The sequence below is a fragment of the Pogoniulus pusillus genome, chromosome 17, assembly GCF_015220805.1.
Source record: "Pogoniulus pusillus isolate bPogPus1 chromosome 17, bPogPus1.pri, whole genome shotgun sequence".
In the NCBI taxonomy this organism is placed as follows: Eukaryota; Metazoa; Chordata; class Aves; order Piciformes; family Lybiidae; genus Pogoniulus; species Pogoniulus pusillus.
Window position 1 is genome coordinate 339,901 of NC_087280.1, and position 23,795 is coordinate 363,695.

At 59.1% G+C, this 23,795-nt stretch overlaps 2 protein-coding genes across 5 annotated transcripts in view; one reads left to right on the forward strand and one right to left on the reverse strand.

Annotated features, from left to right (window-relative positions):
- Nucleotides 1-19,157, reverse strand: part of ALPK3 (alpha kinase 3) — a 38,014-nt gene extending 18,857 nt beyond the window's left edge. Inside the window, exons 1-2 of the mRNA XM_064157135.1 lie at nucleotides 18,916-19,157; nucleotides 3,407-3,528 (exon numbers count right to left, since the gene is read on the reverse strand). Coding sequence (XP_064013205.1) covers nucleotides 3,407-3,528; nucleotides 18,916-19,058 — 265 coding nt within the window. The 5' untranslated portion in view covers nucleotides 19,059-19,157. The remainder of the gene's footprint in view (nucleotides 1-3,406; nucleotides 3,529-18,915) is intronic.
- Nucleotides 19,158-22,759: 3,602 nt separating this feature from the next.
- The window catches only part of LOC135182745 (mucosa-associated lymphoid tissue lymphoma translocation protein 1 homolog), a 29,053-nt gene continuing 28,017 nt past the window's right edge, over nucleotides 22,760-23,795 (forward strand). For 3 of the 4 annotated variants that reach the window (XM_064157137.1, XM_064157138.1, XM_064157139.1), the window contains exon 1: nucleotides 23,488-23,641. In XM_064157137.1, the coding sequence (XP_064013207.1) occupies nucleotides 23,632-23,641 (10 nt within the window). In that variant the 5' untranslated portion in view covers nucleotides 23,488-23,631. Of the gene's footprint in view, nucleotides 22,862-23,487; nucleotides 23,642-23,795 lie in introns of those variants that run through there. The other variant, XM_064157136.1, reaches the window with a different exon arrangement.

Below are 23,795 nucleotides of genomic sequence, written 5' to 3' on the forward strand. Positions count from 1 at the left end.
TGCTTGCATCTGCCATAAATGCCAGCTGATGACTTACTTGGCAGCAGGCACCTGGGATGCAGAAGCCTTTGGTGGCTCCTTTCTGTGCCAGGGCTGAGGAACATCCTAGGAGTTTTCATTCACAGCTCGCACTGTGCCCGGAGCTTTGTCCTGCAGGCAGGCTCTGCAGAAGCCCCCCATGTTCCCAGGCAGATTGTCCTCAGGCCTCTAGAGCAGCAGGCACAGCAGCTGGCTCTGGGCACTGCCTCCGTGCCCCCTGCCTGCCACCCCACACCGTGACCCTGCCGTGCCCTTGCCACTGATTCCCATTCAGCTGGCAGCTGCCAGGCAGCATCGTGGCCCTGCCTCAGCCCGGACTCCTCTCACCTGCAGCACTCTTGTCCTGCTCCCTGCCAGTGCAGACAAGAAGGGCCTGGCTTCTGCCAGCTCGCTGCAGGCGAAGGGAGCCACCGGGCCCCAGCTCCCCCGCAGCAGCAGCGGCCCCAGTGGCTCCCCAGGGGCTGCAGCCAGAGCCGGGCAGGAGTTGCAGCGATGCCTGCGCAGAAGGAGGCTCCCCAGTGTGCCTGTACTCTGCTGCGGAGGGCAGCAGCTGCTGACACTGCAGACACCCCCCAGGCTGCCAGGCACACCAGCTCTATCACCCCACAGCACTCGTGGATGAGCCAGCTGCCACTGCCTTCTGCGCTCAGAGCTCAAAGCACCCAAAGCAGTGCAGCCAGAGAGGGAGAGAGGGCATCCTGCCCCTCCACTCTGCTCAGACTTCATCTGCACTGCTGTGTCCAGCTGGGGCCCTCGACACAAAAGCGACAAGGACCTGATGGAGTGGGTCCAGAGGAGGTCATGGAGATGATGAAAGGCTGGAGAAGCTCCCCTGTGGGAACAGGCTGGGAGAGTTGGGGCTGTTCAGCCTGGAGAAAAGAAGGCTCCAGAGACACCTCAGAGCAGCCTTCCAGTACTAGAAGGGGACCTACAGGAAGGCTGGGGATGGTCTGTCAGCACTCGTGGAAGCCTCCTTGTTTACACGGTTTGGGCAGGTTGAAATCCATAAAGCCAGGAAGGACGAGGTCTTGCTGTGACTTCTGCATCACAAACTGGAGCTACTGAAAGGTCACCACAGCACTGAGGGCTTCTCAGGCTTTAACAGCTTTGGGAGAAGGAATGTCTGACCTGGTCAGCTCCAAGGCAAACAACTGCCTCGCCCACAGCAGTCCCCTGGCTCCTGCTGTGCTGCCCACCCTGCTGGAGCAATGCTGGGCTGGAAGCGGTGCAGCACAGACCTGCCCTGCTCCCAGGAGCACCAGCACCGTGGGGCACCGACTGCTGGACCTACTGCAGGCTTTGGGAGGGTCAGTAGACCAAAGCAGAGCTGCTCCAGCCTTGGGATCACCTCTGTGCCCTCCTCTGGCCTCACCGCAGCAGCTCTGTCCCTTCTTGTGCTGGGGGACAGCAGCACTGGAGGCAGGACTGGAGGTGAAGTCTGAGCAGAGCAGAGCCAAGGGGCTCAATCCCCTCTGCTGCCCTGCTGCCCACACTGCTCTGGCTGCAGCCCAGCACTTGGCTGCCTGCTGGGCTGCAGGAGGGCACTGCTGGCTCCTGGGGAGCTGCTCAGCACCCAGCACCCCCAAGGCTCTTTCTTCAGGGCTGCTCTCACCTCACCGCACCCAGCCTGGACTTGTGCCTGGGCTTGGCCTGACCCAGCTGCAGGACCTTGCCCTCCGACTTGTTGAATCTCCTGCAGCTGGCACTGGCCACTTCTGAAGCCTGTCAAGACCCTTCTGGATTCCATCCCTGCCTTTCAGTGAGTCCATGGCACCACACAGCTTGGCACCACCAGAAAACCTGTTGAGAGTGTCTCAATGCCACTGCCCATGTCTGTGACAGAGATATTAAAGGTACTGGACCCAGGGCAGACCTCTGTGGAACTCCACTTGTCACTGATCTCCACCTGGACATGGAGCCACTGATCACAGATCTCTGACTGCAACCATGTGGCCACGTCCTTATCCTCCCAAGAGCCCCAAACCCTCTCACTGGGAAGGAGCTGCCCAGGGCAGTTGGTACAGAGAAGCAAGGTGTGCCCTGCTCTGTGAGGAGCTGTGACTAGAAAGCTTCTTGTTGCTTTCTCCACTGCTCTCAGAGAACAAAGGATGGACTCATTTTGTCTGAAAAAAGAAAACAGGTCACAACTGATGCAGGAGTTGACCCAAAACAATCAAATCAGACATGGCAGGGACACTACCAGCAGGCAGAACCAGGCAAAAGGGGGTTTGTGCAGCCAACCAGGAGCATCAGGAAGTTTGCCTCTGCCTGCACCATGCAGCACACTCTGGAGATTGCCTCTTCCAACACTGGTGTCTGGCTGCCTGCCTGGGACATGGCCAGCAGGTCCCTGCTGCTCTCCAGCAGCGCTCATTATGGCCAAGAAGCAGCAAAAAGAGGTTGGCATGAAGCTGGGGAAGATTTAGCTTAGTGAGAGGAGCCAGATCTAAGCACTTCAAAAGCGGCAAGAAACCACAGGATGGAAGGGGCTGGGAGGGACCTCCAGGGATCATTCAGTGCCAGAGCAGGAGCACCCCAGGGCAGGGCATACAGTAGCACAGCCAGATGGGTTTGGAATCCCTCCAGAGCAGGAGGCTCCACAACCTCTCTGGGCAGCCTGCTCCAAGCCTCCAGCACTCTCCCAGGGACAAAGCTCTCCCTGCTGTTCCTGCAGCACCTCCTCTGCTCCAGCTGGCACCCAGTGGCCCTTGTGCTGCCCTTGGCCAGCCCTGAGCAGAGCCTGGCTGGGTCCCTGCATGTCTTTAGCACAGCACTGAGGGCAGCACTGAGGGCAGCCCTCAGGCTCCTCTGCTGCCAGTTCATAGCTCCAGCTCACTCAGCTTGGCCTCACAGGAGATGTTCACTGCCTGCAGCAGCTTTGGCTCTGGGCTGGGCTCTCTCTCTGAGGTCCTTCTTGAGCTGAGGGGCCCAGAACTGGACACAGTATTCCAGATGTGGCCTCAGCATGGCAGAGCAGAGGGGCAGGTCCAGACCTTCTAACCACAGCCCTTGTAATGCACCCCAGGGTGCTATTGGCCATTGGCCACAAGAGCACACTGCTGGCTCATGGGCATCCTCCTGGCCACCAGGAGGACCACCAGGTTCCTTTCCCCAGAGCTGCTCTCCAGCAGGTGCTCTCCAGCCTACACTCTCTATATGCCCTACCTATATCCCTTGTCCAGGCCTGCCACTGGCTCAGCCTGAGCTGCCAGGTTGTGCCTTTGCCTCCTCACAACCCCTCCAGAAATCCCAGGCAGTCAGAGCTGGAGGCCCTCGCCGGGCAGGGCTGCTGAGGTGCAGCCCTGTCAGCAACTGCCGTGGAGCTGCCCTGGTGGCAGGGCAGGGGTGCCAGGCTGCAGCCCCTTACCTGTCACTATGCAGGTGAACTTGGCATCAGCGTCTTCGGACACCGCGCGCGACTGGATGGTGGTCTCAAAGAGGGGCTGGGTCTCCTCGGTCAGCTGGGAGATGATGGCACAGAAGGTGCTCCTGGAAGAGCCAAGAAGCATTTCTTAGAGATCCAAGCACCACGAGGGTCAAAGGCTCCACTTCCTACCTGCTAGCCCAAGCCTGTGGTGCCCTCCTTGCTGTGAGCGGCCTCCTGCCCTCCCACCTTTGCTAACCCTGGGGATGCTCACAAGGCCCAGTCCTGGGCAGGGCATGGGACTGGTCTGGCACTCCTAAGGTGGCTGTCAATGCAGTATCCTCTGACAGATGTCCCCTTTGGCCTAGCCTTGGTGGCTACCAGGATAAGGAACATCAAGAGCCGTTTCAGTCCTTGATTACAGCAGAACAAGAGAAAATGGCCTCAAGCTGTGCCTGGTTCAGGTTGGCCATGAGGAACAACTTCTCCTCTGAAAGGGTTGTCAAGGCCTGGCCCAGGCTGCCCAAGGCAGTGGTGGAGTCCCCATCACTGGGGGATTTCAAAGCCGTGGAGCTGCGGTGCTGAGAGCCACAGGTTAGTGGTGCCCTGGCAGTGCTGGGTTTATGTTGGACTTGGGGATCTTAAAGGCCTCTGCCAACCAAAAGGATTCTGTGGTTCTCCCGGCAAACTTGCTCAGCCAGCAGGCTCCAGGGGAGACCCTGCCAGTGTCAGCTTCCCTCTGCCAGCACTGCTCCAGCAGTGGTGTGCTGGGCGTTGGTGTTTTACTGCATGAGCAATTTCAGCCTCCCAAAGGCAGCCCTCTCAGGGGGCTCTGAATGAAGAAAAGCTGCCTGATGCTCATGGAAGGAGCCCTCCACCCTGGCTTGAGGCTTTCTGAGCTCAGGGCGTAGGTGTGAGGCTGGCATCCATTCCCTGCTGAACCTCCTGTGTGGGCACTCACATTGTGTACACCCCATGGGACCAGACTGGGACACCCCCAACAGCCAGGAGCTGCCCAAAGATGCCACCTTTGGAGCTCAGAGCTGGGCCTTTCAGTCCCCAACCACACGAGCACTGCTCAGTGACAGCAACAGATCGCTGCCAGCCCTGCTGCAGAGAGGCCTGGGAAGAGTTGGGCTTTCTGAACAGAAGGAACTGAGTCTTCAGGTAGGAGCTCTGGGGCTTGTGGAAGGGAAGAATCTCTCTACCTTTGCCCTCTGCAGTTAAAACACAGCACATTTATACGTGGGGAGAGCAGGACCCTCAGGCCTCAAGGGCAAGGATCTCAGGACAGCCAGCAACTCTGGCAGCCCTGGTTGTGCAATTCCAGCAGTGAAAGGCATTCCTCAAACGAGTGATTGGCTCCGGGGTGAGACACGCAAAAGGTGGGACAAAACCCCAGCCTGCTCCTGCCCTGAACCAGAGGCTGACAGCACAGCGGTGAGGGCTGCAGGAGGACCCTGGCCTCCCAAGCAGTCCTCGGCTGGCAGGCAAGCAGGGTGCTGCTGCTGCTCTGCCTGCCGAGGAAGCAGAGAAAACCAAAGGGAACCTCGCCTCTGGCACCACCCAGCAGAGTTAGCTGCACTGGTAGGGACTGACCTGCACGGCTGAAGGTGCCAGCAGAGCCCCAGCCACAGCAGCTGCTTGTTCCATCCACCCAGCAAACTTACCTGGAGGCTGCGGCACAAGCATTTCCCCTCTGGCGTCATGCTAGAGTGGGGCTGGGACAGGCCCAGGGAGGTGAACCCCTGGGTACAAACAACCAGGATGCAGTGGGAGTCTCAGCCAGCTCCCAGGCACTCTGAGCTGTGTAAGGACATGGCAGAGGGGCAGGCAGAGCTGCTGCAGACTGGGTTCATCTGCTGAAAGAGGGCTGCAAGCACTGCCTGCACCCCGGCACACAGGAGTGGGGTACACAGCAGGTGCCACAGCTCAGACTCCTCTGGAGATCAGTGGGCCCCAGGCCCTGACAAGCAGCTCTTAACACAACTACAGGGCCAGGAGAGGGCTGAGGGGGCAAACAGCTGTTTCAAACCAGAGAAACTTCTCCATACTCCAACCCTAGGAGGCAAAACTCCCACTCCCAAAGAGCAAGGCAGACAATCCAGTACCAAGGCAGTTACTGGTGGGGGCTTGATGCCCCCTTTGATACAGACCCCCAGCCCTAAACCAGTAAATGCCTTTTGGATCCACATCAAGAACTTCCCAAGCATCAAAGAACATTTCATACTTCAGCAGGAGAGCAAACAGATCAGCATCTTAAAACACACCCAGGTGATGCACACACACACAGTGACACTTGGGACCAAGTTTAATCCCAGTGCCAGGCCACCAGGCTCGGCAGGTGGCACCAGGAGTAAGGTTGGTCCCACTCGGTGCAAACCCCAAAGGCTACTGAATGGTTTGGGAATGCTGGGGAGGCTTTTCAGGCTCTGCAGGGACAGCAGGGGAGCATTGCCCAGAGGCCCCCCTGTCGGGAAGCCCTGGCAGGTCTATGCCACCTCTCCAAACCCCAGGGTGTTTGACGTGTAAGGTTCAGAGACTGAAGCAGTGGGGGGCTCTCAGGTGTCTCCACCAGCTGCCACAGCCTCATCCAGTTCCAATCGCTCTCTAAACCAGGCATTACTGGCATTCCAGAAATCCAGTACAAAGGGGCAGACTCTCTCCCCTGCCGCAGCAGCAGCCCTCCAGCCCAGGCAGGACCCTGTGATTCAGTAGCCTTTCACATCAGGGGGACTTCCATGCAGAAGCAGCCTGCAGAAAAAGGGGAGCTGAGGAGCCAGAAGCTGCAGCCCGAGTCTGCCATCCTCGATTTTTGGGTGAGCAGTCCCACAGCTCCAAGGCTGCTCCTGCAGCAAACTGGTACTGCCAGCCGATTTTCAGAGCAGGCAAAGTGCAGCCCTGCAAGGCAGGGTCGGAATGGATGAGGATCTTCACAAGGCACAGGGTGGCAGGGGGAGCAAAACCCCTCTGTGTGCTGTGAAAGCCTCGGGGCAGGCTCCCCAGACGCTGAGTGCCTCCGTATGGAAGCCTCCCTTTCACATCAGAAGTGGCTCAACACCCACCCTTGGGCTAAGGACGAGAAATGTTCCTTGCGCCCTAACACAGAGCTGAGCACCACTGTGCTGTCCGTAGTGCCAGCAGGGGTTAGGCACCAACCGTGCACGACCAGGCTATTAGCATCACCTCAGCTCTGTCTCTAAGGGGTTAGTACCAAGGCAGGACAGGTTAGTCAGGTGCAGTCAGGTCCAGCCAAGTGATTTGGTCAGAGCAGTTTTAATGCAATGTAGTTTTTTACCTTCCTAAGCTGGAGGGAGAGAATCTGCTGCTTGATAAGCTAAGCAAAAAACAGCATAAAGACCATTAAAGAGAGCAGGGTGGAGAGGAACTGAAACAGGACAGAGAGGCATTAATGATCAGCTGGGTGGCAGAGGGCACAGCTCCTGTTATAAGAAGGTGCAGCTGCCTTGCCCAGGCTGCTGCCAGCACCAGCCAGCCACGCTGCCTGCTGAAACCATCAGGCTGTTCAGGAATGAAATGGTCGTTACCCAGAGCCCCAGGTTAGAGCCCCTTGAGAACCCTGGCCAGGGAAGTTTCCGAGGAGCAGCACCTGAGCCTTCCATGCACCACCTGAAGCACTGGGCTCAAAGCAGGCAAATCCACCCCGGGAGATGCTGGGCCAGGGCACAACTCCAGGCTGGCTGAGGAATGGCTGAGAGCAGCCTGAAGGAGAAGGCCTTGGGGGTGTCAGTTGGTGCCAAAGTGCCCAGCAGCCAGCACTGCTCCCAGCCCAGAGCCAGCTGTGTGCTGGCTGCAGCCAGAGCAGGGAGAGCAGCAGCACAGGGAGGGGATTCTGCCCCTCTGCTCTGCTCAGCCCTCACCTGAGCACTGCCTGCGGCTCTGGGGCCCCAGCACAAGAGGGACCTGGAGCTGCTGGAGAGGGTCCAGAGGAGGCCATGGAGATACTGAGAGGGCTGGAGAAGCTCTGCTGTGGGGACAGGGTGGCAGAGCTGGGGCTGCTCAGGTTGTAGAATAGGAGGCTGCAGGGAAACCTTAGAGTAGGCTTGCAGCAGCTGAAGGGCTCCAGGCAATCCCACACCACCTTCAGGGCAATCGAAGGCTCAAACTAAGGAGGTAGCAGCTGGTCATCAGTTAGCTTAGTGCCCAGGGAGGTGGCTGAGGCCACAACCCTGGAGATATTCAAGGTCAGGTTCAAGAAGGCTCTGCACATGCTCTAGTGGAGGAGGTCCCTGCTGAGTGCAGGGGTTGGACTGGGTGCTCTTTGGAGGTCCTTTCCAACCCAGCCCATTCTGTGGTTCTACCTTGGCCACGGCTGTGCAACACCCTTGGCACACAGCCAAGCAGCACCGATGCCACTCTAGGCTGTGAGGAGTCAGCCTCACAGCAGAGCTGCTCGGCCTCCTGCCGAAAGGCCCCAAGGATCACCCAACGCTGAGTGCTGCAGAGGAGAGCACAAGGGTACAAGAGCTGCTTCCCCAGGGCTCCCACCCAAACCACTGCAGCCAGGCTCTGTGCCAATCCCAGGGGCACAGAACTCAGCAGAACTTCAGGGCTTGCCCTGAAAACAACCACACAGAGTCTCTGAAAACTGCTCCTGCCAACCACAGAGCACAACCACAGAGCCTGGAGAAGGATCCACGGGGATCTCAGAGCTGCTGTCAGTGCCTGAAGGGATCCTGCAGGAACGCTCCAGAGACAGCCAAGGGGGAATGGTTTGGAACTGAGGCAGAGCAGGGCTGGACTGGAGCTGAGGAAGAAGTTCTGCAGTGTGAGGGTGGTGAGAGCCTGGCACAGGCTGCCCAGGGAGGCTGTGGCTGCCTCCTGCCTGGGGGTGTTCAAGGCTGAGCTGGATGAGGCCTTGGGCAGCCAAGTCTAAGTGAGAGGTGTCCCTGGGCATGCAGGGGGTTGGGGTAGATGATCTCTGAGGTTCCTTCCAAGCTAAACCGTTCTGTGTTTCCACCTGTGGAGCAGAGCCCCCAGGCCAAGCAGTGGAAGTTCTCAGCTTGCAGCTTCACTCAGGCAGCTTTAGGTTCACGTTGCAGAGCTCACAGCACCCCACAGGGCTCCACCAGCTCCTCTCCATCAGCTCAGGAGAGCAACGACAGCAGAGGTTCACTTGAACCAAGGACTTAGAGCAGCCTTAACCCACCAGACGGGGCTGGCTCTTGCCCTCCTGGCAGCAGCTTCACCCTCTCCACCCCCAGCCACACGATCCTGATCCCTCCCCAGTGCCAAGTGCTGCTCAGGCAGCCAGAGGATGAGCGGATCTGAGGTTATCCGGCTGGAAAAGTCACACAGCAGCCACAGCACGCTGCAGAGCAGCACCTGATCCATCCTGCATGCTGACCTTGTGCAGGCGCCAGTGGAATGTGGCCTTTCCAGCTGAGTGCCACCACCTGGGCACCCCTCTGTGCCCCAAGTCCCCTGCAGCACTCAGGGCATGCCCCTGCACTACCTGTGACTGCCCTGCCCCCTCGTCCTCATCACTCCCAGCTGTCCCGACAGCTTGGAGAGCTCAAGTTGCACCTCCAGCTGCTCTCACCCTGCCCTGGCTCCCCAGGGCAAGCAACTTCCTCCTCCACAGCCTTCCCAAGCATGACCTCCAACAGGGAGTCCAGGGGCAGCGGCAGCCACCTTGTGCTCCAGGCTGTTCCCAGGCAGCTCTGTCTATCTGGAAACACAACTCCTGAACTTCAACTGTCTCAATGCTTCTTAATGAGTCAAACGGAATCTGCCCACTGCTGCAAAGGAAACATGTTCTGTTAGGCTCCGGGAACGCTAAGGAGCTGAGCTCTGCCCGAGGAGGCAGCAGGCAGGACCCTGGAAGGTTTGCTGGAGAAGGGCAGGACAGGCAGCAGTGGGAGGACTTAATCATGCTGCTCTTGCACAAGACAAATGGGAAGGTGTCTGCGGTGGGACATAAAGCAAATCACCCAAACAGCAAGCATCAGCCAAGGGGGAGCTGTGCCACAAACCCCTGTGCTCAGCACTGCGATCAGGGCAGCCTCAGGGCTGCCTCCCGCACCCCAGTGCTGAGACACAGCCTGGCCCTCAGGGGGCTGGGGGCACACAGATCCACCTTACTGAAATTTAGCCTCAATCTGCTCAGGAGCTTCTCACAGGAGAACTTTAAGCCGGCAGTGAGCAAAGTTCGATCCCGAGTGCTTGAGTGGGCCCAGCCCTGCTGGCATTTCACCACCTTCACACAGCCAGCAAACCCACCCCTGCAAGCACCTCAGCAAGACACAGCAACCCTGCCCTGGTCCTCCTGGGACTGAGCTGTGTCCTCAGCTTCCCAGACACTCATTAGCTCACAGGCTGCAGGACTCTGCTGAACAGCAGCAGCAGCGACTCCCCCAGAGCAAGCCTGAGGCCATGTCATTTGCTGGGTGAAGGCAAACGCCTGCCCGAGCCTGAGGAACACCTCTGAGCTGGAGGAATCAAAGTCTAAAGGGGGGAAATCCCCAGCACAAATCCAGCTGGGTGAGGAGTGGCTGAGAGCAGCCTGAAAGAGAAGGCCTTGGGGGTGTCAGTTGGTGCCAAAGTGGCCAGCAGCCAGCACTGCTCCCAGCCCAGAGTCAGCTGTGTGCTGGCTGCAGCCAGAGCAGGGAGAGCAGCAGCACAGGGAGGGGATTCTGCCCCTCTGCTCTGCTCAGCCCTCACCCGCAGCACTGCCTGCGGCTCTGGGGCCCCAGCACAAGAGGGACCTGGAGCTGCTGGAGAGGGGCCAGAGGAGGCCAAGGACGTGATCAGGGGCTGGAGAAGCTCTGCTGTGGGGACAGGCTGGCAGAGTTGAGGCTGCTCAGCCTGGAGAAGGCTGCAGGGAGAGCTCAGAGCAGCCTTGCAGTAGCTGAAGGAGAGCTGCAGGCTGGGCAGGGATTGTTCAGAAGGGGCTGTGGGGACAGGCTGAGGGCAACGGTTTGGAACTGGAGCAGGGCACAGTTAGGTTGGGCATTGGGAGGAAGCTGTGCAGAGTGAGGGTGGGCAGACACTGGCGTCCCTCCCAATCCAGTGCAAGCTGTGACTGAGTTCTACCTCTCTGCTTGGTACTTTCCCCAGCCTCAGTCCTTTGCATTGCTGTTTCTCAGATACTTTCAAACCCCTTTGGACATTCATCATCCTCTGAAGGGCTCTGCCCTTCAGCTCCTCTCTCTTCCCCAGCAGTGCAGACATCTGCCTCATTTTTCATGCACTTGCCACACTTCAGTCCTGCTGCCAGGGCAGGAGGCACAACTGTCAACACCACTCACTCCTTTTTAATTACTAAAAAATACCGCTCAGGTTGATGGCCCAGACTGGGACATCACCCCCCGAGCTCTGGAAAGGTCTCTGTCTGAAACACAGACAGAAACCCCACAGCTTTTTGAACCCTCCCAAGCAATCACTGCAGGAAATTCTCCTTCTTCTCCAATGCTTCTCCTTGAGATGAAGAAATCAATCTCCTGCCAGCTCATGCCCTCAGATGGAAGCCGACAAGAGCTCAGACCTCGAAATGGGCTTCACAGTGGCTCCACCCTCACATGGAGATGAGGGAATATTCTTTCCTGCAGGAGTGGTCAGAGGTTGGCAGAGGTTGCTAAGGGATGTAGTGGAGTCCCCATGCCTGGAGGTGTTCCATATCCATGTGGCCATGGCACTTGTGGCCATGGTTTGGTGCCCATGGTGGTGCTCAGCAGCTGCTGTTGGACTGGGTGGGCTGGGAGGGCTCTTCCAGCCCAAACAGTTCTAAGGTTCTATGCACAAGTGCCTAGAGTTGAGCTGCTTGAGCTGCAGCAGTCACTGAGACACTTCAGTGCTCCTCCACAGCACCACACAAGCTGTGCAGTACAGCAGGCGAAGAGCAGAACCTGCCAGGGGCAGCCCAGCTGAGGGCTCCAAGGTCTGCTCTGTCAGAGACAGCATTAACAGCATGGCAGAACCACGAAATGATGAGTCACAGACTGCTCAGGGTTGGAAGGGACCTTAAAGATCACTGAGCTCCAACCCCCTGCCCTGGGCAGGGACACCTCCCACTAGTCCAGGTTGCTCAAAGCCACAAGAGCTGCTGAAAAGAGCCCCCTGAGGATCAGGCAACCTTTCCATGGCAGGCCAGGCCAGAGGGGTGGCCACGGGAAGCCCCAGCGATGCTCCATCTCGCTGGCACTCCAACTCCTGACACTGTTGAGTCTGGTTTGCACCTGCAGACTTCAAAGGATAAGATTCCACATGGATCTCTCTACCCCCAAGGTTAATCTCCTCCAGACAAACACAATCCACTTGAGTGTCTTCTCAGCTTGAAGCAGCAAAATGTTTGTACCACATCACACAGCCTGGGCTGCAGCGAAGGCAGCATGGCCAGAGATGGAGAGAGGGGATCCTGCCTCCTCTGCTCTGCTCTGCTCTGGGGAGACCTCACCTGCAGGGCTGCATTCAGCTCTGGAGCTCTCAGCACAGGAAGGACATGGAGAGGAGCCAGAGGAGGCATGGAAATGATTGAGGGCTTGGAGCAGCTCTGCTGTGAGGACAGGCTGAGGGAGCTGGGGGTGTTCAGCCTGGAGAAGTCTCCAGGCAGACCTCAGAGCTGCCTGACAGGGGCTCCAAGCAGGCTGCAGAGGGACTGTGCCCAAAGGCCTGCAGGGACAGCAGCAGGGGCAGTGGTTTGAAATGAGAGCAGAGCAGATTGAGAGTGGATGTGAGGAACAAGTTCTGCAGCAGGAGGCTGCTGGAACACTGCAGCAGGTTGCCCAGGGAGAGAGTTGAGGCCCTATGCCTGGAGACGTTCAAGGTGAGGCTGAACAGGGCTGTGAGCAACCTGCTCTGGTGGAGGATGTCCCTGCTGGGTGCGGGAGTTGGGCTGGATGCCCTGTGGAAGTCCCTTCCAACCCAAACCGTTCTGTGACTGTGATTCCACAGCTGAGTGAAGTTTTCCCACATATATATTTAAGGCTCCTCTCCTGCCATGTGTCCTGCTCCTTATCTAGGCCCTGAAGCAGAGGCAGGAGGCGGTTGTTTCCCAGCTCACAGCAGTGGTTATCAGGCTCTCACGACAAGGCAGCTGTGAGTGCCGCGGAGCTGCAGGGAACACCTTGGATGGAGTCTGTGCCCGTCAAGGTCACAGAACAAAGCCATGCGGGAGCTGCAGACAGTGCTTGTGCTTGCTGCGGTGACCGAGTGGAGATGAGCAGGAACTGCCTGCAACAGTTCAGAGCTGGAGTTCACCGACAGAGAAGGTAGAAGGTGATAAACCAAGATACAGGCTCCTGGATCAGCCTCTGCCGTGCTCTGAGAGGGGCTCAGAGCTGTATGTTTGAACTCGGAATGATCACAGAATCCTAGAGTGTGTTGGGCTGGAAGGGACTCCTGTGCCAGTCTCTCCCCACCCTCACCACCAAGACTTTCTTCTTCATCTCCCCTCTTCTTTCCCATCTCAGTCTCCCCTCTCCCAGCTCAAAGCCATTGTCCCTCAGTCTGGCACTCACAGCCCTTCTCCAAAGTCTCTCCCCAGCTCTCCTGGAGCCCTTCAGCTGCTGCAAAGCTGCTCCGAGGTCTCCCTGCAGCCTTCTCCTCTCCAGGCTGAACAGCCCCAACCCTCCCAGCCTGTTCCCACAGCAGAGGCACTCCTGCCCCTGATCACCTTGAACAAGTGTGAGTCTTAGCTGCTGTGAGGTCACAGCAGTAGGGACAAGACCCCCTCTCTGTCCTAGAGATTCCACAGACCAGCCTTGACTCTTGCCCTACCAGTAGGCACTGGATGTTTCTCCTTCCAGAGCTTGGGACACTTCCACCCAACAAAGCCAATGGACTGAACTCCCCCGGGTACCACAGGGGAGTTCTGGGGATTTGCACCACTTGCTGACAACAGTAAGATCTCAGAAGAGGTTGCAGAGGACCTTCTCTGCCCTAGGCAAGCTCACCATGCTTTCCAGGAAACAAGCCCTCCTGGGCTCTCAGCTCACTCTATTTTAGTAACAGATCCTTTACCTTCATCTGAGACCATGTGTGGGGCAAGGACTGCAGGAGCAGGCATGGTTGCCAGCCAGACAAGGCAGCCTGCAGTGCTCCACTGCCATGACAGCAAGAGAGAGCCCAGAAGCAGAGCAGAGGCAATGAATGTCACTGCACTCCAGAAACAGCCACCTATGGTGAAGCTGGCACAGCAGCAAGGTAGTTAAGCAAGGAGGCAATGCTGTAATGAGGCCAAGGAGAAGACAGCTGCAGAGACAAAGAGGTGCAGAACACAGAAGTGCAGGATGGCAGGGGCTGGGACCTCCAGAGCTCACCCAGACCAACCCCCCTGCCAAGGCAGGGTCACCCAGAGCAGGTCACAGAGAAACACATCTGGGTGGGTTTGGAATGCCTCCAGAGATGGAGGCTCCAGCACCTCTCTGGGCAGCCTGCTCCAGGCCTCCAGCACCCTTCAATTACAGAAGCTCCTCCTCATGTTCAGAGAGAACTTCTGATGTTCCAGTCTGTGCCCACTGCCCCTCGGCCTGTCCCTGGGCACCACTGAACAAAGCCTGATCCTACCTTGCTGACAGTCACCCCTGAAGTGTTGATGAGCACTGATCAGGTCCCCCTCAGGCTGTTTCTCTCCAGACCAAGCAGCCCCAACCCTCTCAGCTCACAGAGAGCTGAGGCCTCACAGAGCTGCTCCAGTGCCCTCAGTACCTCTGCAGCCCTGTCCACCTCCAAGGAGTTTGCCGAGGACTCAGATGAAGTTTGCAGATAAAAATGCACCTCCCTGCACAAGACTTCTCCATCACCCAGAGGACACCTGCAGAGCAGCCTGCAGCCACGGCCGAGGCGTGCAGCCAGGGCAGTGCCCGGGCAGGCTGGCAGCTCCTGCGCCCCACTGGTGCAGCTCACAGGGCAGTGCTCTGTGACCGGGGCCTGCGAAGCACAACCACCCAACACCTCCCACCGAAGAGCAAAGGTCTAGGGGCAGGCCAGGCCTCAGCAGCAGCTGCTGCTGGCTGTGCCCTAGCTCAGCATAGTCACTGTCCTGCGGCGCCGAGCTGCTGCCCACGGGCAAGGACCTGCCCAGTAAATGCCACAGAACCATGCACTGGACTGGGCTGGAAGGGACCTCAAAGCTCATCCAGCTCCAACCCCCTGCCAGGGCCAGGGACACCTCCCACCAGCACAGGTTGCTCAAGGCCTCATCCAGCCTGGCCCTGAACACCTCCAGGCAGGGGGCAGCCACAGCCTCCCTGGGCAGACTGTGCCAGTCTCTCCCCACCCTCACTCTCAACAGTTTCTTCTTCCTCACCACTCTCAGTCTCCCAGCTCAAAGCCATTGTCCCTTGGCCTGGCACTCCCAGCCTTTGCCAAAAGTCCCTCCCCAGCTCTCCTGCAGCCCTTCAGCTACTGCAAGGCTGCTCTGAGCTCTCCCTGCAGCCTTCTCTTCTCCAGGCTGATCAACCCCAGCTCCCTCAGCCTGGCCCCACAGCAGAGCTTCTCCAGCCCCTGATCACCTCCATGGCCTCCTCTGGACCCTCTCCAGCAGCTCCAGGTCCCTCTTGTGCTGGGGCCCCAGAGCCACAGGCAGTGCTGCAGGTGAGGGCTGAGCAGAGCAGAGGGGCAGAATCCCCTCCCTGTGCTGCTGCTCTCCCTGCTCTGGCTGCAGCCAGCACACAGCTGCCTCTGGGCTGGGAGCAGTGCTGGCTGCTGGGCACTTTGGCACCAACTGACACCCCCAAGGCCTTCCCTTCCAGGCTGCCCTCAGCCATTCCTCACCCAGCTGGATTTCTAGCTTTGGTGTGCTTTCATGAAGCCACTGCCATGTCTGCGACCACCCCTCCCATGTCACTGCACTTTCTGCTGCCTTAAGGATGAGCGAGGAGAGCAGAGCAGAGCCTCAGTGAAGCTCACCCCACTGATAGACAGGCAGAGAAGCCTGGGGAAAAAAAAATTTCTTCAGCTGCAAATTTGCAGTTTTGCTTTCTAGCCACCAGGGCAACCTTCCTCCACAGCCCTGTGGCTGCAGCATCTGTCTCACAGCTTTGTTAGCACCAAGCCCATCAAATCCAATGTCCTGAGTTCAAGAGAACTGCTGCCTATTACCTGCTCCTGGAGGTATGCAACCCAGCTTGCTCGTCGAGTTCTCCCAGGCAAGCTCTCCAGATGTTCCTGGGCTTAAACTCATCACTGCTTTCTGAAGGCCTTCCTGCCACACCATCCTCCCTGGAGGCGTTCAAGGCCAGGCTGGACAAGGCCTTGAGCAACCTGGGCTAGTGGGATGTGCCCCTGCCTATGGAACTGGATGGTCTTTAAGATCCCTTCCAACCCAACCCATTCTGTGATTCCATGAATCACAGACAAGGAGGCAGTGCTCACATCCCAGCTCAAGCCCTCAGAAGCTGCAGGTGCTCTCAAGGCTGTGCAGGCAGATGAGACATTCCTGTTGCTCCTCCCTATCTCATTAGAGAAACTCGAAGGTGTCATGAGCAGAGGGAAAGGTCAGTTCTGCTCTTTGGAGGGGATCTGTTCCCTTCTGCCATTGCAACAGAAGGGACAGCTACTGAAGGCAACAGGCAAAATGAAACGACCTTGACACAGGCTTTGACCAGCACAGAGTCACAGACTGGCAGGGGCTGGAAGGCACTTCCAGAGATCATCCAGCCCAACCCCCCTGCCCCCCACTCAGGACAGGGCACAAAGAAGCACATCCAGATGGGTTTGGAAATCTCTCCAGAGGAGACTCCACAACCTCTCTGGGCAGCCTGCTCCAGGCCTCCAGCACCCTCCCAGGGACAAAGCTCTCCCTCCTGTTCCTGTGGCACCTCCTCTGCTCCAGCTGGCACCCGGTGCCCCTTGTGCTGCCCTTGGCCAGCCCTGAGCAGAGCCTGGCTGGGCCCCTGCACACCTTTAGCACAGCTCCGAGGGCAGCCCTCAGGCTCCTCTGCTGCCAGCTGCCAGCCCCAGCTGCCTCAGCCTGGCCTCACAGGAGAAGTTCACTGCCTGCAGCAGCTTTGGCTCTGGGCTGGGCTCTCTGTAGCACTTCCCTGAGCTGCTTCTTGTGCTGAGGGGCCCAGAACTGGACACAGTATTCCAGATGTGACCTCAGCAGGGCAGAGGGGCAGGAGAACCTCTCTGGACCTTCTAACCACAGGCCTTCTAATGCACCCCAGGGTGCCCCTGGCCTTCTTGGCCACCAAGTACAGCAGTGGGTCAGAGAAGGGACTGGGCCAGCTGTGGAGATCAAGTGCTTTGCTGATCTAAATGTGGCACCAGTGCCCCTTTGCCTGCAAGGCATTAGGCTCCCATGGGTGGGACTCAGGGTGCACCTACCCAGCCTGACAAGCTCAAGGTGCTCAAGCCTCAGCGCTTTGCAGACAGAGCCTGGATTCAGCTTGCCTGACCTGCAGCATGGAGCCAGCCAGAGGAGCCCAGGCTCGCCCCAGGCAGTCTGCATTGCTCTGGGCCCTCCTCAGCAGCCTGGAGGAAAGTTTGGGGAGCTGGGGAAACTGGCTGTGAGCACTGCAGGGGTTGCATGCAGTGCTGGAGAACTCTCCTGCATGGTTAAACTGACTGAAGCTGCAACTTGAACACACTCAGGGGGAATAAAGGTCAAGCTACAGGCAATTAAACACCTCAGCACCTCTCCTCCTGCAGTCCGCAGAATGGCCTCAAATGACTCAATCCTGTGACTCCATGAGGGGGGCTAGAACAGGCCAAGGGGCAATGGCTTGCAGCTGAGGTAGAGCAGGGTTAGACTGGAGCTGAGGACAAAGTTCTGCTGTAGGAGAGTGATGAGAATCTGGCACAGGCCGCCCAGGGAGGCTGTGGCTGCCTCCTGCCTGGGGGTGCTCAAGGCCAGGCTGGGTGAGACCTTGGCCAGTTGAGTCTTGGTAAGAAGTGTCCCTAGGCATGGTGGTGAGGTTGGAGCAGATGAGCTCTGAGGTCCCATCCAACCTGAGCCATTCTGTGATTTGCTTTACATGGTGTGGTCGGAGGTCACAGGTGGGTTGTGGGTACTGTGTGGGCATTTGGTGGCACTGAAGATGCCCCCAGCATGGGAAGGATGTCGAACTGCTGGAGAAGGTCCAGAGGAGGCCATGGCAGTGATCAGATGGCTGGAGAAGCTCTGCTGTAGGGACAGGCTGGAAGAGTTGTGGCTGTTTAGCCTGGAGAGAAGACTGCAGGGAGTCCTCAGAGCAGCCTTGCAGTAGTTAAAGGGGCTCCAGGAGAGCTGGGGAGGGACTTGTGCCAAGGGTCAGGAGTGTCAAGCCGAGGGACAATGGCTTTGAGCTGGGAGAGGGGAGACTGAGAGTGGGGAGAAGGAAGAAACTGTTGAGAGTGCAGGTGAGGAGACTGGCAGAGGCTGCCCAGGGAGGCTGTGGCTGCCCCCTGCCTAGAGGTGTTCAAGGCCAGGCTGGATGAGACCTTGAGCAACCTGTGCTGGTGGGAGGTGTCCCTGCCTATGGCAGGGGGCTGGGACTGGATGAGCTTTGAGGTCCTTTCCAACCCAACCCCTTCTGTGAATCCATGAAAGGTGCCACAGGATCTGTTCTGCAAGTAGACTGCAATCAGGTCACAAGCTGTGATACAGGCACACAGGAGCTGAGTTCAGGAAACTTCCCTTTAGCATTACCCCAGTTTCACACCTGCCTTCCACACAGCACTTTTTAGATCTCTTGGTGCTGTGTTTATTTTTACCAATCTCTGGCTCTTTGAGGCATCAACACTCCAGACGCTGGCGATGGATTATTTATAAACCATCAAGAGGGAAAAGGCAGGCTCGCTTCAAGAGCTCCAGACTGCAGAGCATTCCTCCTGCATTCAAAGTGATGTAGAGGCTTTATCTGAACCCCCAGCACAGCCACTGACACCTCTGCCTGCGCTGGCTCTGCGCCGGGGCGCTCTGACAGCGTGAGTGCCGTGCCTGCTGCTGTGCGAGCACGGCCCCGCTGCGGCACAGCCCCCTCCGGCCCAGGAATGCTGTCCCCATCACCGCCCAGCCTGTGTCCGCGTTGTAGCAATGTCTCTCGGGCAGGAAGATAAGGCACACACGCAGCGGGGCCCTGCTCACATCCTGCTGCCGGTAACACCGCCGGGGGGGCAGCGCAGGGCCCTGCGAGCAGCCTGAACTGGTGAGCCACAGCAGCTGGTGTCCGCCAGGACGCGGGGGCCAGGCCAGCGGTTTCACTCCTGCCCTGGCACCCCACCGTGCCCCACGCCGACAGTCTCTGCCCCACAGCAAAGCCGTTTCTGGGACGCCAGGGGCTGGCTCGCAGCAAACGAACAGTTCCGCAGCACGGAGCAGCCCTGGAGCAGAGGAAGGCCCCGGGGCTGCCGGGGCCGCGGTGTTGCCTTACAGCCTGGGCTGCCGGCAGCCCGCTCCGCTGCCGCCCTGCTCCCGTGCCCCCGGGCCCGCTTCCCCCGCGCCTCGCCCGCAGCCTGCCGCTGGGAGGTGTCTCGCAGGCCCCGTCCCCAGCCCAGGCGGCCCCGCGCTCTCTCGGCAGCAGCTGGACGTGGCTCCCCCAGGCCCGCCCCGGCCCGGCCGCCCTCACCTGTTCTGGGGCCGTATGCCCAGCAGGTAGCTGCGCCGGTCCGGCCGGGAGGCCCAGGCCACGCTCTCGGCCTCCTCTGCCCCCTCCACGTCGCCCGTTCCCCGTCCGTAGAGGCCAGCGAGGGCCCGGCGGGAGGAGCCCATGGCGCGCTCCGGGCTCCGCTGCCGCAGCCTCTTGGCCGCCGTCGCCCAGCGCCGTTTATAGCCGCCCTGCACATGCCGCTGTCAGTCGGGGCGGCCGCGCCGTGACGCGCGGGGCAGGGGCGCAGGCTGGGGCCCCGGGGCTGGGGCCGGCCCCGCCGCTGCCGCTGCCGCTGCCGCTGCCGCTTCGGGACGGCCTTCAGGGACGCAGTGGAAGGTGCTCCGGTTTAGTTTTATCACCCTAACCCTCGCCTTGCCCTGGGGCATTCCTCGCGCTCCAACGTGGCTCAGGATCAGCTGAAGACGTAAAAGGGCCGAGCAGAGAGCTGGGGACAGGCTTCTGAGCAGGACCTGCTGTGGCAGGGCAAGGGGGGATGGTTTGAACTGGAATCTCTTTGGTTTGAACTGGAATCTCTTTGGTTTGAACTTTAATCTCTTTCTGCTTCTCTTTTTTCCTCCTTCACCTTGCTGGATTTTCTCCTCTGCTTTGGTGCTTCCTTCTTTAGATGGGGCTGGTAAGGTTGGGAGTGGAGGGAAGGGAGAAATGTCTGACACTGAGGGTGCTGAGACTCTGGCCCGGATTGCCCAGAGAAGTGGGAGCTGCCTCATACAGGCACCACTGAAGGTCAGGTTGTCTGGGGCTCTAAGCAACCTGCTCTGTTTGGGGATGTCTCTGCTGGATGCAGGAGGATTTGATTAGATGACCTTTAGAGGACCCTTCCAACCAAACCCATTCTACCATTCCTCCTGCTCCAAGCAGGCAGGAGGCTGCCACCCTGGCCAGTAGCACTGCTCTGTGCAGCCACAGCTGCAGCCACCTCCTCATATCAGCCTCAGGAGTACCTCACCTGGCAGCCTGGTGCTTACTCTGGGTGCCTGGGAGAAGGTCTGTGACGGTGTCTGTTCAGGCTCCACATGAAAAGGGACAGCACAAAAGCTGGCTGCACAAGGTGAGTGCATGTCAAGACTGTTCCCAGCAGTGATTTAATGCCCAGTGGAAACGTAACAAGCAATAAAATGGGATTTATTCCTGTTCCACCTCTGTCTCGCCTGTCAAGCTGTTGTATGGTGTAGCAGAACCACAGTGCCAGTGGCACCACATCCCTCCAGCACAGGGCTGATGGATGGAGCAGGTTTGCTGTGCGTCAGCTGTCTGCCCACCACTGCACAGCAGCCTTTGCTGCAGAGGAGGAAGGTGATGAGCAGAGAGCTGCAGGCTGGGGACAACAGCAGGCTTTGAGCTGATCCTCCCTGGGCAGGAGAGAGCATGAGTATGGCAGCAGGAACCAGGCAGGGAATCACAGAATGGCTCAGGGTAGAAGGGACCTTCAGAGGTCATCTCCCAACCACCCTGACATGGGCAGGGACAACCCCAACACAAGAGAGACAGGTCCAAAGGAGGCCACGAAGATGATCAGAGGTGGGACAGGCAGGGACAGTTGGGGCTGTTCAGCCTGGAGAAGGCTTCAAGGAGAGCTCAGAGCTGCTTTCCAGTACCTGAAGGGGGCTGCAGGTAGGCTGGGCAGGGACTGTTCAGAAGGGCCTGTGGGGACAGGCTGAGGGCAATGGCTTGGAAGTGGAGCAGGTGTTGTGGAGGCAGGGAATTAATGTGGCTGAATCAGGAATTTTATACAAAAATAGAGTTATTTTATTTTCCCAAAAACCCACCCCCAAAACTAGAGACAGAAACCATTTTAGTTTTCATTACCAGATTCAGCTCATTCGAGAAGATCTACAGGATGCCATCAATAGTCTGACTATTTTGGAAGTCAGAAGTTGGAAAAGGCTTAGCTGTTAATGAACAGCGTTTCCCACTTAATAATAAAGCTGAGCCAGAATCACTCACGGTCAGGCTGGCTTGGTCCCACGGCCTGGGCTCTCTCTCTCTTCTGAAGCCGTAGAAGAGTCGGCAAGGGTCGTTAAGGTCTGCACAAAGGACAGTAATGGCTGTAGCAGTCCTTTGGAGCGCTGCGCTCTGTCTGTATCCAGGCCAGGCGAGGGGGGGAGAAGGCTCAGGCAAGCACGAACGCTCAGGCAGGCAGGATCTCTCAGGCAGGAACGAACTCCAAGGCAGGAACCCCAAGGCGGGAAGTCCCCCAATATTTATACCCTCCCTAGACACAGAGCAGAGTTACCACACCTAGGTGCAAAGGGCACAGCCAGTCCCAGCCCGATCCCAGCGCGGGCACTGCACGGGCACCCCTTACACCTAAGGGCCCCTTGCTGCCCCCTTCACACCTGCAGGGCAAGGCGGGGGAACCAGGTGTCTTTTCCTCTCCCATTCAAGCCACAGAGGGAGAGGAATTTAGGGGTATAAAGGACTCCAGACAGCAGGGCAGAGTTGAGTCGGACATCATGAGGAAGTTGTGCAAAGTGAGGGTGGGGAGAGAATGGCACAGGCTGCCCGGGGCTGTAGTTGGGGTCTAATCTCTGGAGACATTGAGGATCAGCCTGGATGCGTCTCTGGGCAGCCTGCTCACATCTGGAGGTGTCCCTGCTGAGTGCAAGGGGCTGGGCAAGATGTGCTTGATGGATCCCTCCTAAATGCGGTCTGTGACTTATGTCAGCAAGTTCTCAGCCCTGGTTCTTCACCTGATGTTGGTGCAGGCTGTGCAGGGCTCTCACAGCAGCCAAGCATGACAGACCTTTTGTCTGGGGGGTTGGTGGATGCTGTCTCTGAAGGCCAGAGAAGTGGTCTTTGTGCAGCACAGCAACCTCTGGCTGGTTGAAAAGATGCTGCATCAACCACAGTTGTCATCTTCAGCTGCAGGGAAGTGCCTTTGCAGGAGCATGGTGTGACTGTCCCACCCTGCACAGAGGAAAGGACAAGGAAGGACCAACTCTGCTGGGCTTGGCTTTTTGCCACCATCGTCCTTCCCACCCCTTAGAAGAGAAAAGCAGCAAGAGGAGGGCTTCCCTCAGCCATGCTTGTGCTATGGCATGGCTCAGCTCTGTCCCAGGTTCCCCAGAGAATCCTGTGGAGGTGGTCCATGACCACTTTCAGCCATGACTGCTTCTCTCCACCATCCTGGAGACCTGCCTGCACCCTTCTGCACTAGCACGGAAGGCACCTGGGAGAGACATCCCTGTCGGCTTTGCTTTTCCTCGGCCAGCCCCCATCAGAGCCGCTGCTGCAGCCCCAGCAGGGAGAAATAGCAGGGAGCAAGAGTCTCTCTCACAGCTGCTTCTCCATGGTGATGAGGTCCCCGTCATGATGATGTCCTGGTCTCCATCACTTCTGGCACCATAAAGACCTGCTGCCCCGGGCCATTGACTTGGGGAGAAGCCAGACTGATGGGGATATTTGTCTGCCCTCTGGGGCTGGAAGCCAGTCAAGTTATGCCCCACGAGTCCTGAGCTCTATTTCATCCCCCTGGGAGCATGTCATGGTCCTTGCCCTGTCCTTGAAAGGCCTTTGGGAAGGACTCCCTGGTCACCCCCACCTCTCTGTTCACCATTGCCAGCTCCTCTCCACGTGGTCCTCCCATCTTTGGAAAGGTTTGGGTTAAGGATCCTGCCCTTACTTGCCCTGACTTAATCGGTGAAGGTCACAGCACAGCAGAAGCTTGTCCTGGCGCTCACCACCATGCTGCTGCCCAGCTGTCCGGTTCCGCCGCGGTCTGGGTGGCCTTGAGCAACCTCGGGGCGGGCTGCCCCAGCATCACTTCCCCCCGGCCGCGTGATCCCCAGCCGGCGGGGATTTCGCAGAGGAAGCAGCCCCGCGGGCTTGCCACTCGCCTGGTGGAAAGGGTCACCGCTGCTGCGGCTCCACCATGAGCCTCGGGGCCGCGGGCACTCGGAGAGAGGTGAGGGCAGCTGTGCGGAGTGGGGACTGAAGGCAGAGATGCTGCGGGGAGGGTGCGAGGGTGGTCGTGGGCATGTGTGGAAGTGCGGTCGTGGGGACATCAGCAGGAACACCTGTGGGGACGGGGAGGACAGCTGTTGTGACAGGGGAAAGGGCACCGCTGGGGAAGAGGCATGGGCGTCCATGCGGAAGGGAGCGGGGACACGCGTGGAGGTGGGAGTAAGGTTATTGATGGGCAAGGGGCGAGGACGCTTGTGGGGTGGGAGTGAGGACACCCGTGGGAATAGGGTCAAGGACACTGGTGGTGCTGCGAGGAGTACGCTATGGGGCTGTGAGAGAAGTCAGTCGTGGGGACGGGATGAGGACACGTGTGGGGATGGAGCGAGGACACCCGCGGGCAGGGGAGGCGCAGATCGCCTCGGTCCCCGAGCTAGAGGCGCCGGCAGGAGCGTCCCCGCCGGAGCATGCCAGGCCGTGCGGCGCCGCCCCGACAGGCAGCCCCCGAGGGGCCCGGCCGTGGGGGCGGTCTGGGGCCGGCGGCAGGTCGCGGGGGAGCCTCTGAGGCCACGGCCCTGCGAGTCAGCGCCCGGCGCTAGGCCCGCCCCGCCCCGCAGGCCGCCATGCCCGCCCGCCGCCGGGGCCCGGGGCCCGAGCCACCCTCCGAGCTCCGGGCGCTGCCGTCCCGCCCGCCGCAGGTGCTGCTGCCGCCGCCCCACGAGAGGAGCTGCCGCGGGTTCGGCCGGCGGCCGCCCAGGAGCCGCCGGGGGAGCGATGCAGGCAGGTGAGAGGCCGGGAGCCAGCGCGCAGCTCGGCCCCGCCGTGCCCCGCGGCGTGCGAGAGTCGCGTCCCCTGCGCGGGGTGCCGGGGCCCGCCCGGAAGATGCCCCGCGGAGGCACCCTGGGCACGGGCGGCCGAGCACCCCGGCCCTGCCCAAT